General features: G+C 34.3%; 1 protein-coding gene across 1 annotated transcript; it reads right to left on the bottom strand.

Annotated features, from left to right (window-relative positions):
• Positions 1 to 2,107: 2,107 nt before the first annotated feature.
• Positions 2,108 to 3,043, bottom strand: LOC100725647 (olfactory receptor 5W2-like). Its single transcript, XM_003467898.1, has one exon. It carries the CDS (start codon positions 3,041 to 3,043, stop codon positions 2,108 to 2,110), a length of 936 nt encoding a protein of 311 aa, XP_003467946.1.
• Positions 3,044 to 12,628: the final 9,585 nt, after the last annotated feature.

The following is a 12,628-nucleotide window of genomic DNA, read 5'->3' as shown; positions in this document are numbered from 1 at the left end:
GAGGCTGCAGTCTTGTGAATCACAGCATCTAAATGGAGAGGAGACTCAAACATATGGTATTCACTGGGTTTTTCTTCTTATTTTAATGTAATGTAAATAGGTATGATTAAAGAAAATATAAAAACACTCTTTGTAATTCCATGAAGAAAATAAAACTAATTTTATAACAAAATACCTAGACTTAATATGTATCATGACCTTGAAATAAATGCAAAATGCAAAAATGTTACTCAGAGTACAAATTATAAATGCAGATGTACACAGACAAAAATGAATAAATGGACAAATCTTCTGCTACACTGACCAAAATTAACTAGTAGTATAAATAAGCCAATTCACCATGTATCTTAAAATATTTTCCAAACAACAAATAATATGGGGAATTATTTTAAATTCTCTTTATTTTTTCTATCTATTTTTAATTATGATATTTTTAATAATTCATAAAATGGACACCATGTGATATTTAAGTTTGTGTATCTGACATAGTTCACTTACCATGAAGTTCTCAAGTTGCATCCATGTGCCTACAAATGCCTCAACTTCATCTTTATTTATGGTAGACTAGGAGGCCACAGTGTATAAGTACCAGTTTTTATTATTCTGGTGATGGACATACAGACGGCTTCCAAGATCCAGCTAATAGAGATTGTGCTGCTACAAACATGAATGTGAGTGCATCTCTATAATGTGGTGACTTTAACACTCCTAGCAAGATAGGAGAATAGCGAGATATCTTACGTTGACCTACAAATGTATAGCTATACTCACAGTTTTTCAACCAGTTCATTCAGTGCTTGACTCATCAAAAAACTACACAGACATAATTTCCATATTCTCAGAAAATTATGACTCATGTCTTTGTAGATTCTTTACCTTTTAATGCTCAGACATTTTATATGTACTTCAGTTGGTAGTGTCTGTGTAGGTGTATGTAAGTTTTTGTGTACATTTGACATGTATCATACCCTCAGGGAAATTTGCTCATTACCATTAGTAAGCACTCAAAATGTCTTTATTCTTTCCTTGTTGGCCTGTTTAGTGTCCCAGATTTGAAGTAAGAGCTTTTAAAAACAAGGACTGAAAGTGCATCCCTGGAGGAATATAATGCTTACTATCTCATATACAAGTCATGGACTAAAGGGAAAGGAAAATAATAATCAAGGGGAAATGATTTTCAGTGATGAAGAGAAGCATGTAACTAGGGAGAAGATGAGGAAGAAGAAAAGAAAAGAAGACATATAGACAGTGATTATCATTACCTAACTTACCAGGGTATTTACCATTTCTTTTTATGTCCTGAACCAGTGACACTACATTTATTTCTAAATATAATTGACTTATCTATCTGGGCCTATTCATGATTCACCAAATGTCTAAATCTGGTATGCAAGAGAAAGTTTTCTTAGAATTATTAAGACTGTTCTAAATAGACATGTGTAAGGAAAAGGAAGGGATGTGAAGGAAGGGTCATGGCCATTTTAAGAGTGGAAAAGAGCTGAAAGTTGGTGCAAGATGCCAGATTCGGTGAAAAATTGCTATGACTCTTCCTTCACATCCCTTCCTTTTCCCTACATGTGTCTATTTAAAAGAGTCTTAATAACTCCATCTAAGAAAACTTTTGCCTGCATACCAGATTTAAACATTTCCTCTAGGTTATAGTTGTGTTCTTTTTACATCAGTATTATTTAAAGTGATATTTTGAATTTATTGCTATCTTATTTTTTTCCTATGGCTTCCCTTAAAATGTAAGATTCATTGGTAAATAATCTAGATTTACCATGAAATATATAGTGCCAAAAGGCAATTAGTAAACACTTAGTAAATTTCAGTATAATTGAAATTGAAGGAGAGTATGAATAAATGCAATATGGGCATAATTGAGAAATATCAGAAAAACTTACCACAGGGAACTATCACATATTAAATCATAATAAATAATACAACAGAACACATTTGGAGACAAGCAATGTTTTCATACAATTAAATATTAGGTTAAGCACTTATTTCAGTAAGTTATACTGTTTGTCTAATTTGTTCTGGAAAATGCAATGTATTTTTCAAAACAGCCATCACTGTATAAGAATTACATGCAGATATGAAACAGTTATTTAAACCACTTCTTGTTTCTCAACTTCTGCATGGCTGCTTTCACATCCTTGTTCCGTAGGCTGTATATCAGAGGATTCAGCATGGGAATCACCAGGGTATAAAACAGTGAGGTCATTTTGTCCTGATCTAGGGAGTAGGCAGAACTGGGGCGGAAGTACATGAAGAGCACAGTTCCCTGGAAGATGGCGACTGCAGTGAGGTGGGAGGCGCAGGTGGAGAAAGCTTTGAACCTTCCCTCCACAGAGCGGATCTTCATGACAGACAAGATAATATAGCAATAAGAAATGAGGACTCCTGAGATGGTACTCAGTTCAATGAATCCAAAGATGGTGAATAAAGTCAGCTCATTGACTTGTGTATCAGAACAAGAAAGGAGAAAAAGAGGAGGTAAATCACAGAAGAAGTGATTGATTTTATTAGATCCACAGAAACATAAGCGGAATGCCAGTGTAGTGTGTATCAGAGCATCTGTGAGTCCCACCAGATAAACCCCAGCCACGAGCAGGGAGCACAGCCTGCTGGACATGTGGGATGTGTACAGCAAGGGGTTGCTGATGGCCTGGTACCTGTCAAAGGCCATCACAGCCAGCAGCAGACACTCAGCATCTGCAAAGACACAGAAGATCAGAAACTGTAGAGCACAGCCCAAGAAAGGGATTGAGTTCTTCTCAGCCATGAAGTCCAAAAGCATCTTGGGTCCGATTGCTGTGGAATAGCAGAGGTCACAGAAAGAGAGGTGGCTGAGGAAGAAATACATGGGTGTGTGCAGGTGGGGATCCACTAACATTAGGGACATCATTCCAAGGTTTGCTAAGAGATCGATGAGATAAACAAGGAGAAATATGGTGAACAGAGCCACTCTGACATCTGTGTTATCAGTAATTCCCAAGAAAATGAATTCATTAAAGGCAGAGCAGTTGCTCCTCTCCATTCTTGTTGTTCTTCTCTAAATTTAAAAAATATAGGTACATTTTAATCTTCCTGTGTATTGCAAAATATCTGTAAAAAACATCTTTTGTTTCTTAGATTTTTATCCTAATGCAACACCCACTGGATGCCTTTCAGTATATTAATACCATCAATCCAATTTAGGGAGAGAAATCTACATATAAATCATAAAATTTTGCCTTCTTATATCTTTTCTCATTTTGCTGGCCCTTTTATTGGATTTATTTCAGCTAATATATAGTTGATGATCTGAAACCTCAGTGCATCTTTCAAATAATATGAATGTGGAAATACAGATTTTTCACTTCTTAGGGAAATTTTATGATCAGAAATACAATTTAGAATTTTCTATGTTCCTTGAAATAATCACACATATAAAAATAAATCACAATTTTTATCTTCTTCAATATTCATCATAGTTTCAAATACATTTATTGTTGTTCAAAAGAATCTTATTACCAACAAATAAAGATGAATATTATTATTCTACTATTCTGGTTGCCTATTATTTGAGAAAATATAAAAAGTATTTTATTGACTCTTTTCCTAAAAATATAGTTGGATATTTTCACTGTGCTCATTGTTTAATGTAGAGGTAATTGGAGCTAAAATACCATTGTTCTGATCACTCCAAAAGAAATATTAAAACACAAGTTGAAAAAACATATTTTAACACATTCCCTTGGATTTTGTCATATTTTTGAATCCATTTATTATATAGAAGAGTTGAATAGACTTCCTTTCAACAATACATTTACATATAAAAATTTGAAAACAAGATGAATAGTTGTAAGTTAGAAACATGTAGCTTCTCTTTCCTGAGTATATGAATGCTCTTGAACTTATGGTGTATTTTATGTGTGTTGATTCTTATTTGAAATATAAATAGTGAAATGTGAAGGATGTATACATATGGTATTTTGTTTGGTTATTTTAATTATATTACTCTATTATATGATATCCATGTACTTCAATTTTTGCATATTCTGATTTCTAATTCAGTGCTTTTTTGTAATGTCATCTGTAGATATGTAGTAATTAGGCAAGAACAATCTCTTAAAGTGATATGCATCTTTACACAATGATGAAATGAATGAAAACCTGACTGTGAACCCATACTAAAGAAAAATAAGCATAATGAGGTTTTGTGGATACTAATAAATTAAGTAACAATCTTTTTCTGAGAAGAAATTATCAATTTTGAAAATTAGATTTCAGATTGTGTTCTACTAAGCAATCTGTCATAAAAATCTGTAAGTTTTCTCCAATTAGTTACGCTTTTACATTTCTTTTCCTTTAGAATATTTTTAGGATTGAAAAACTTACCAGAGGTGTGTTGTGCTTTGGTAAATGAACAACACTAGGCCAATAGCATTTTATTATAATAAGAGGCTTTGGGGACTTAACTCTCTGAAGCTACATTTACTAATCTTCACTGTGGTACACACATGTAATTAATTGTATTTCTGTATCTGTATTTTCTCCTGTGACTAATTACAGGCCCAAGTGAAGCACAGGTTGAGTTTAAGTCATAAATATACTTACCAACTGACATGTGTCAGAATAAAACGACAAATTTTATACCACATAATATGCGCACTATATATCAGTTTTCTTCTCTAAACTATTACCTGTCTTATCTTTGTCTACCTGAAGCAGAATGCAGTTAAGCTGAAACTGCCCTTGAAAGAATCGTTACCAAACCATTCATTCTTCTTTTGTACTTCAAGTGCTCACACATTGTTTTCCCCAATATTACTAAACTACTACTTCCTTTCAACAATACATTTATGGAGACATAATACATGTACCACAAACTCCACTCTGAACCTTTATTTGGTGCTCATCACAGTCCAAAGGCTGCAAAGTGGCCACCATAGTCCACCTGTAGAGCATTTTTTATCAACGCAAAAGACGGCAAGGAGTAATCTCACCCTCTCCTTTCCCCCACTGTCTTCCGTAACTCTCAGCTACTTTCTGAATGTATGTGTTCGTATATTCTGGAGTTAACTACAAAAGGATTCCCCAAAATGTGCCTTTTCTGTTAATCTTTCATTTGCCATTGCTTTAAATATATATCCATATGATAGCATTTTTTTCAGAATTCCCTTCTGTTAGGTGGATAAATGGATATGATACATTTTCCTTATTTTTTATCAGTAAAAGAACTTGTAGATTGTTTCTACTTTGACTTCTGGGCATAATAATAACACTAGGATATTTATTTGCTCATAACCTTCTGACATTGCAGTCCTTGTTGCATATCCATCCCCAATCACTTGTCATCCTTCTAACTTTCACTAATGCTATGATTAGACCATGTCCTCCACATTCAGGAGAAATTAATGACAGATTATTTTTAACTATGTTTATTTACATAGGAAGTTCTCTACCACATATACATCTTTAGGAATAACTTTGGTGCTTATGCTTTTCTTATTTTGAGTTTGCAATAGTAATTCCTTCCTAGCATTCATTTTAACTGTTGAAGACCTATAATGATTGAGCATAATGAACCAAGAATACAAATCCATTACACTCATGGACTTTACTCTGTTAGCGTAAATCATATGTGTAAAAATGATTTATTTAAAAATTATGAGTGAAAAATGGTTTTTCTAACACACATAGAGTTCCAGGTCTGGTGCTGAAAATAATTTCATTTGCTTTTACTTGTAAATATTTTCAAAATTGAAAATTTGACTTTTATATTCTCCAAGCATTTTCCCAGACAGTGACGAGTTCTTTCTTAACTTAAATCTTGGTTCACTGCTGGTGACACCTGGTCTGCCAGAGTTACTTCCAAAAGACCAAAGCCAGCCTTGCTCTCATGATTGCCTGACTGAAATGTCTGTTGCCATTTCCATATTGTGTGATAAACATGTACTGCTTTATTTGATGACTGAGCTAGGTCTTTGCAGAGCAAAAAAATAAAGAATAGAAAAAGGAAACATCACACATACTGAAGTATTTCTAATGTTAAATTCTAAATGGTAAAAGTAATTGTAATAAGAAATTTCTGAAATCCAGAATGGGTAATAATTACCTGTGCTGACAGATGATGGCTGTACTTTTGGAAACCTCTTCTTTAGAGATCCAGTTTTATTTGTCCTCCCTTTGAAAATTTTATGGCCCTCACTGGTTTGACCAATACCGGACCTTTATTGGTTTGACCAATACCAGAACTGTTTCAGATCACTATCTGTTGCTCATTGTAATGCAGAAGTATTGTTTCCAAAAGCCACTAAGTTCTGATTGAAAAGTACTCCAAACTCTGGGTAACAATGTGTTCCACTTAGAGACTGTGAGTGACTCTCTTTCCAAGCTTTATCTAGATGTCCTAAACACATTCAAAATTTTTGAGCAATTTTAATCAAATAAAATCATTTTAATGTGGACTTATCCACCTAATTTGAATTTACTTTTACTTTTAATGATTTTATTTTTTTTTTATTATGGAGAAAAAGAAAAAACAGAAATAGGGTACAAGTTATACAGAATTTCAGAAAAAATAAACAATAGGAAATCACTAGTTAATAGATTACATAGTTATCTTAGAAATAGTTGTTCAAGTTACAAAATTAAAGCATATAAAGTGGACTTTCAAATAGTGAGACTGGAAACGGATTTGTTCAATGATCCAACAAAGCTCAGTAATATGGTTATCTATCATATACACTTAAATATATATGCAGTTATATTCTTTTTTATTTAAGGAGATAAAGGAAAAAACAGAAAAAGGATACAAGTAATACAAATTTTAAAAATAAACAGTAAGAAATCACTAGTTAATAGATTACATATTCTCATCTTAGAAATAGTTGTTGAAGTTACAAAATTGAAGCATATAAAGTGGACTTTCAAACAGTGAGAGTGCAAACAGTTTTGTTCAATGATCAAAAAACACTCAGTAATATGGTTATCTATCTTATACACCTAAACATACATGTAGTTATAACCTATAGAGCACTTTCTTTTCTTTTCTTTTGTACAATGACAATTACATATTTTGGGTTTTGTTACTCCCACAGTTCTTATTACTTTTTTTGAAGAGAGTAAAACAAAATGTGACATATCAGAACAGAGTCAGTCAAATCAAAAGGATGGACATAATAGATAATGTAAAAAAATATATAAGGTTATCAACAATGGTTACCATACTGCCTCTTGCTATTTTAAGAAGAATTGGCAGTTATAATAAAATTGAACTAAACAGTAAAGAATAAAACCAAGCATTGGATATATTACAGGATTTTAAAAGAAAATAATAGTCAACCAGAATGGGCGTCATAATGATTCTTATTGTCTTCACAGTTATGCCTATACTTTCAAACTTGGTACTATCAACAAAAGCAGAATAGAGGAAAATCAGTCAAAATAAGATGGTGAGGGCAATACAGGATTTCAAATCAAGTTAATAGGAAATCAAAGTAGGTTACTATAATGTATCCTGTTATTTTTTATTTATTTTTCCCTTAATTAAAAAAATAAAAAGAAAAAAGTAAATAATTTTAAAAAGGCGGATTGAGATAAAAGAGGGCATAGCAACAGAACAGTGCAGGTCAAATCATAACCATTTAAGCAAAATAGTGTATCACCACAAGATATCGTGACATAAAAATAGTTACCATCGTGTCTCTTTCCTTGAAATCTTTGAGTATAACTTCTTATACTCAAACATATCACCAAACATATCAAGACACTATAAAACCATTCAAGAGAATGACATTACAGGGTATTTAGAACCAATTGACAGAAAATGAACAATGGTTTCTATATAAACTCCTTGTCTATAAGAGTTTTTGCTTTTATTAATCATATATAATAAAATCCAATAAGATACAGCCTTTTAAGACTGATGGAGACAGAAGAATACACATTTGATGGGACTTCAAAACAAGATGATACTAAATCAGCACTAGCTATTATGATGTCTTGTTTTCTCCAAAATTGCTGTTCTAACCTTCCGATCTTGTCAGCCTCATTTCTGTTGAGCTCTTTTGTTGTCAGTTTGTCTTCTTCATTTTGTTTTCTGCTCCATTCATTGTGGCCTCTCTGCCACTATTTCTGGAATCTTGGTATTTTCCTTTTTTAGACTATCCTGCAGTATTCTCTGTAGAGTTGAACTAGTGGTTTCAAATTCCCCTGGTGCCTCTTTATCCTGGAAGCACCTTGTTTTTCCATCAATTTCTAGGGACAGTTGTGCAGGATATATCAATCTTCGCTGGAGGTTATTATCTTTCAAAGCTTGAATTATTTTCCCCCACATTCTTCGTGATTTGATGGTTTGTGCCGAGAAGTCTGCTGTAATTCTGATGGGTGTTCCCTTGTAAGCGATCTGTTTCTTGTCTCTGATGGCTTTTAATATTCTGTTCTTATATTGGATTTCTGGAATTTTGATTATTATATGCCTGGGTGTAGCTCTGTTTGGGTTGTAGGTGGCTGGGGTCCTGTATGCCTCATACATCTGAGTATCTTTACCTTTTGCTAAATTAGGGAAATTCTCTTGGATTATTTCTGTGAATAGCTTTTGTAGTCCATTTCTTTGGGTCCCTACTTCTTCTTTTATGTTCTTAATTCTTAAGTTATAGATCCTCTTATGTTCTTGTAGCCTTTGTATTATTGCTGTTTGTTTTCTTGTTATTTTTAAGAAGTTTTTCATTTCATGCTCCCATATTACAAGTCTGCCCTCCAATTCAGATAATCTATCCTTATTTTCTTTTAAGCTGTTATGCTAGCTTTCAATAGAGTTTTTAGTTTCCTGGTAGTCTCTTTGACCCTGCTTCATGTATTCTATGTTTTCTCTATTTTCTCTGTCAAATAATTCTCCCCTTTTTTCTGTTCTTCTATTCCACCATCTGTTTTTTCTTGGGTGGTGCTTAGCATTTCTCTAACTATTCTACTTATATCTTGCTTTATTTTATTACATACTTCATTTTTAAACTCATCTATGAGGCTCTGGAGATATCGCTTTATGTCTATGGGTGCCGTGTCTGATATTGCATGTTTTCTGTCTTCCTTTGCGTTTCCCTTTCCTGGATCAGTGTTCTCAGGAGTGGGGATTGAGGGGCCTTTCTTGCTGCTTCCTCTTCCCATACTTTTTGTTCCTTCCATACAAGTGAATGTAGGATGCCCAATTTTTTTTCTTTTTCAGTTACATTTTGTTTGAATTGTGCCAGCTAGGCGTTCTGGCCCACTGCAGGGTGCTAGGGAAACACATACCTGGGCATGTTCTGCTGGGCCTGCCCCTCCAGGCCAACCTACCAAAGGCTTCACCACTAGGGTGCACCTCCAGGTGCTGGGACCTGGTTTGGGCTAGCCTACTGGGTCTTAGTCAGTGGTGTCACGCAGGCCAGGCACTCCCCACCAATCCTGCTTGAGAGGGGAATATGTGACTGAAGTCACTGCAGCGCCCTGTTCCAGCAAGTCTGCCCAGTCCCAGTATGTCCTTTGCTGGAGCCTCCTACTCTATGAAAGGGTCCCCATTCCACTCACTCACCACAAGTCGATGTAGGGCTCCTGCTAGTCCCACTCTCAACTCCGTTCACAGATTCCCACTCTCAGAGCTTTTGCATGTCTCTCTCCCTGCCCTGCAGATTTGGACACAGCAGCGGCAACAGGAAATTCAAATCACGGCTTCCAGTGGCGCAGGTTCTAGCTTCCTCACTAGATTTTATCTGTTCCTGTTATAGCACCAGGATTGGATTTCCAGTTGGTTTCTCTTAGCTTAGTTCATTCCTGGGTCGGCAGGGTGTATTTCCCCTTGCTAAGCACTCCTACTGCAGCATTCCTGGATTCTAAGCAGGGTATCTCAGAGAACCTCCATAGCTGCTGCTATCTATCCACCATGTTCTTCCAGAACTTTTAATAATTTCATTAATACCCAAACACAGTGGGAATTAGTTCATATGCATATCATCCCTTGATTCTCTTTCTTTTGTCTTCCCCTCCACTCCATCTCATCTCCCTCATTCTCAGGCCTGCTTTCAATCTCCACAAATTCTACCTCCTCATTTCATATCATTGTCTTTTACTTTGTTCTTTAAATTACTCATCCTTTGATTTCTAAAAAACAGAAGAGAAAACTATATGACACTTAACCTTCTATATCACATTCACATTATCCTTCAATTTTTCACTGAATCTGGCATTTTGCACCAACTTTCAGCTCTTCTCCCCTCTCAAAATGGCCTGAAAAGTAAGATTTTTTTCAGAAGACTCAGGGCATTAAGGTGCCATGGCAGCATAATTAAAGATGGACTCTAAAGGAGGACTTCCAGAATGGCTTCAGAAGTGTGCATTCATAGTATGAAGTTGTATTTTGAATAAAATTAAGGACAATTTCTATTTTAGTTAAATACATGCTTAAAAATTTAAACATTCATCTTATTTGTATATAAAACTTTAAAACTGCAATGTGTCCATATATTTAAAAAATGCAACATACACTTTCCTGGAAGTCACACCTTTCTGCTCGTAGTTGAGGATGTGGTGGGTTTCAGATTCAGCATTTGGAATATGTGTGTCCAAGTGTAGAGAAATAGACAAATACAAATCACAACATCAAGAGCATTGTGTCCATCTTTTCTTTTCACTGCCAAATTATGGAAAATGAAGATAAGCTTTTCCAAAATCTGGATGTAGAAATATTTTATCACATCATATGTAGGTAGTGATATTCTTATTTTGTGATAAATTATATTTGGTCAAAGTGTGTGTGTGTGTGTGTGTGTGTGTGTGTGTGTGTGTTTGACTTAGAACAAACACAACATGAAACAACTAACAGAAAGCTGCTAGATGTGTTGTGAGACATTGTGAAATGCAACATAACCTATTACTTCATCTCTAGGCATATCAGAGAAAAACGCTGTGTTGGGATCATGTATATTCATGGTTGAAAATTGGTGTTCCATTCTTCCATCTAATTTTTATATTTTTTCAAAAAGATAAATGTATTTACAAATCTCTCAAAAATCTATTTGGTGAACTCCATGAAACCCTATTTTTTTCTGTTTCTTTCTTTCTTCAGGCACACTTTTTAGAATTGCTTTTAGATTTCCAATAGTGTACAAACATGTATTGATTTTATGTTTCATGCAGAGTTTAAGTCATGTTTTACTGATGTTGAGTACCCAGAAATTTAGGCTTCCTGTGCTCGCTTTTGAAACAACAAAATGGCTTATCTCCATCATCTATGCACGAGGAGGGACCAGCTCTGAAGCCTCTGAAAGATAACCAGTCTCCACTTTTGTTAAGGTGAGCTCAGTTTGAGAATTGGACTGACTTTGTAAAAAAATTTCATGTCTTTGAATGAGTAGATCACACTCCTTGCTTATTCATCTTTCCTGATTTTTTTTGTGAACTTGTCTCAGTATCTTCAGATAACTCATGCTTGTATTTATTAAGTATCTGCCCACATAAATTTTTAAAACTTGTATATTTTGAAAGATTTGCACATTGTTTGTCCCCCTGGGCATCAGGTCTGTTTTCTAATATTCATTCTTCCCCAGCATTGGGATTCCAAATTTCACTGAATATTTTGTTCAAACAGTCTCTTGTCTTTTATATCAGGTTCACTTCATATAGTTAACTTGTATTTTTAATACTATTTAATGATTGAGAAAGTTATTCATCATCATCTGTTTCATGATATTTTCAGTTTTTTTCTAATTGTGCCTCATAGCAGTGATCATCAAAGACCTCCCACCTGTGCTTCCACGTCAGCATCATCCATTCTGTCCGTAATATGGCAGGTCTAGAAGATGAAGAGATTTTGGGAAGTAGGTTCTGCATCCTTCATGTGCTCATACCAATGCTGAACTTACACACAGGTAATATGAGGGATGAAAATGTGAGAATACTTCTGTAGAAGTTGACTTGCTCAAAAGTACCTTTTTAAATTTTTATTTAAAGAAAAAAACAGGAAAAGGGTAGAAATAAAACATAATTTCAAAAAATAAACAGTAAGAAATCACTAGTTGATGAGTTACATATTGTCCTCTTAGAAATAGTTGTTAAAGTTACAAAAGTAAAGCATACAAAGTAGACATTCAAACAGCAAGACTGCAATCAGTTCTGGTCAACAATCCAACAAAAACTTAATAATACATGCAGTTATATCCTTTAGAGAACTTTCTTTTCCTCTCTTTTTTACAATAGCAATTATACATTTTGGGTTTTATTACTCCTACAGTTCTTACTACCTTTTACACTAGAGACACAATGTGATATTTATAAATATGATTCTTATTTATTTCACTTATGAGGATACTCTCAAGTTGCCTCCATTTACCTATGAAGGCCTCAAGATCATCCTTTTTTATAGCTGAGTAATATTACATTGTATAAAAATACCACATCTTTTTCATCTACTCTGTGGTTGATAGGTATCTTAGTTGTCTCCAAAATGTAGCTATTACAAATTGTGCTGCTATGAACATGGGTGCACATATATCACTGTGTTATGACCTTTTGAGGTTTTCTAGGAAAATATCCAAGAGGGAAATAGCTGATTGAATGCAACTTCCAGTTCTAGTCTTCTGAGAATTCCCCATACTAATTTCCATAT

The sequence above is a fragment of the Cavia porcellus genome, unplaced genomic scaffold, assembly GCF_034190915.1.
Source record: "Cavia porcellus strain 051 isolate PalLab524CR breed Dunkin Hartley unplaced genomic scaffold, mCavPor4.1 scaffold_17, whole genome shotgun sequence".
NCBI classification, from domain to species: Eukaryota; Metazoa; Chordata; class Mammalia; order Rodentia; family Caviidae; genus Cavia; species Cavia porcellus.
This window is presented reverse-complemented; position numbering and strand designations above follow the sequence as displayed.

Bases quoted from the DNA above. Each gene is read 5' to 3' on its own strand.
- LOC100725647 (XM_003467898.1), bottom strand. From the start codon at position 3,043: ATGGAGAGGAGCAACTGCTCTGCCTTTAATGAATTCATTTTCTTGGGA.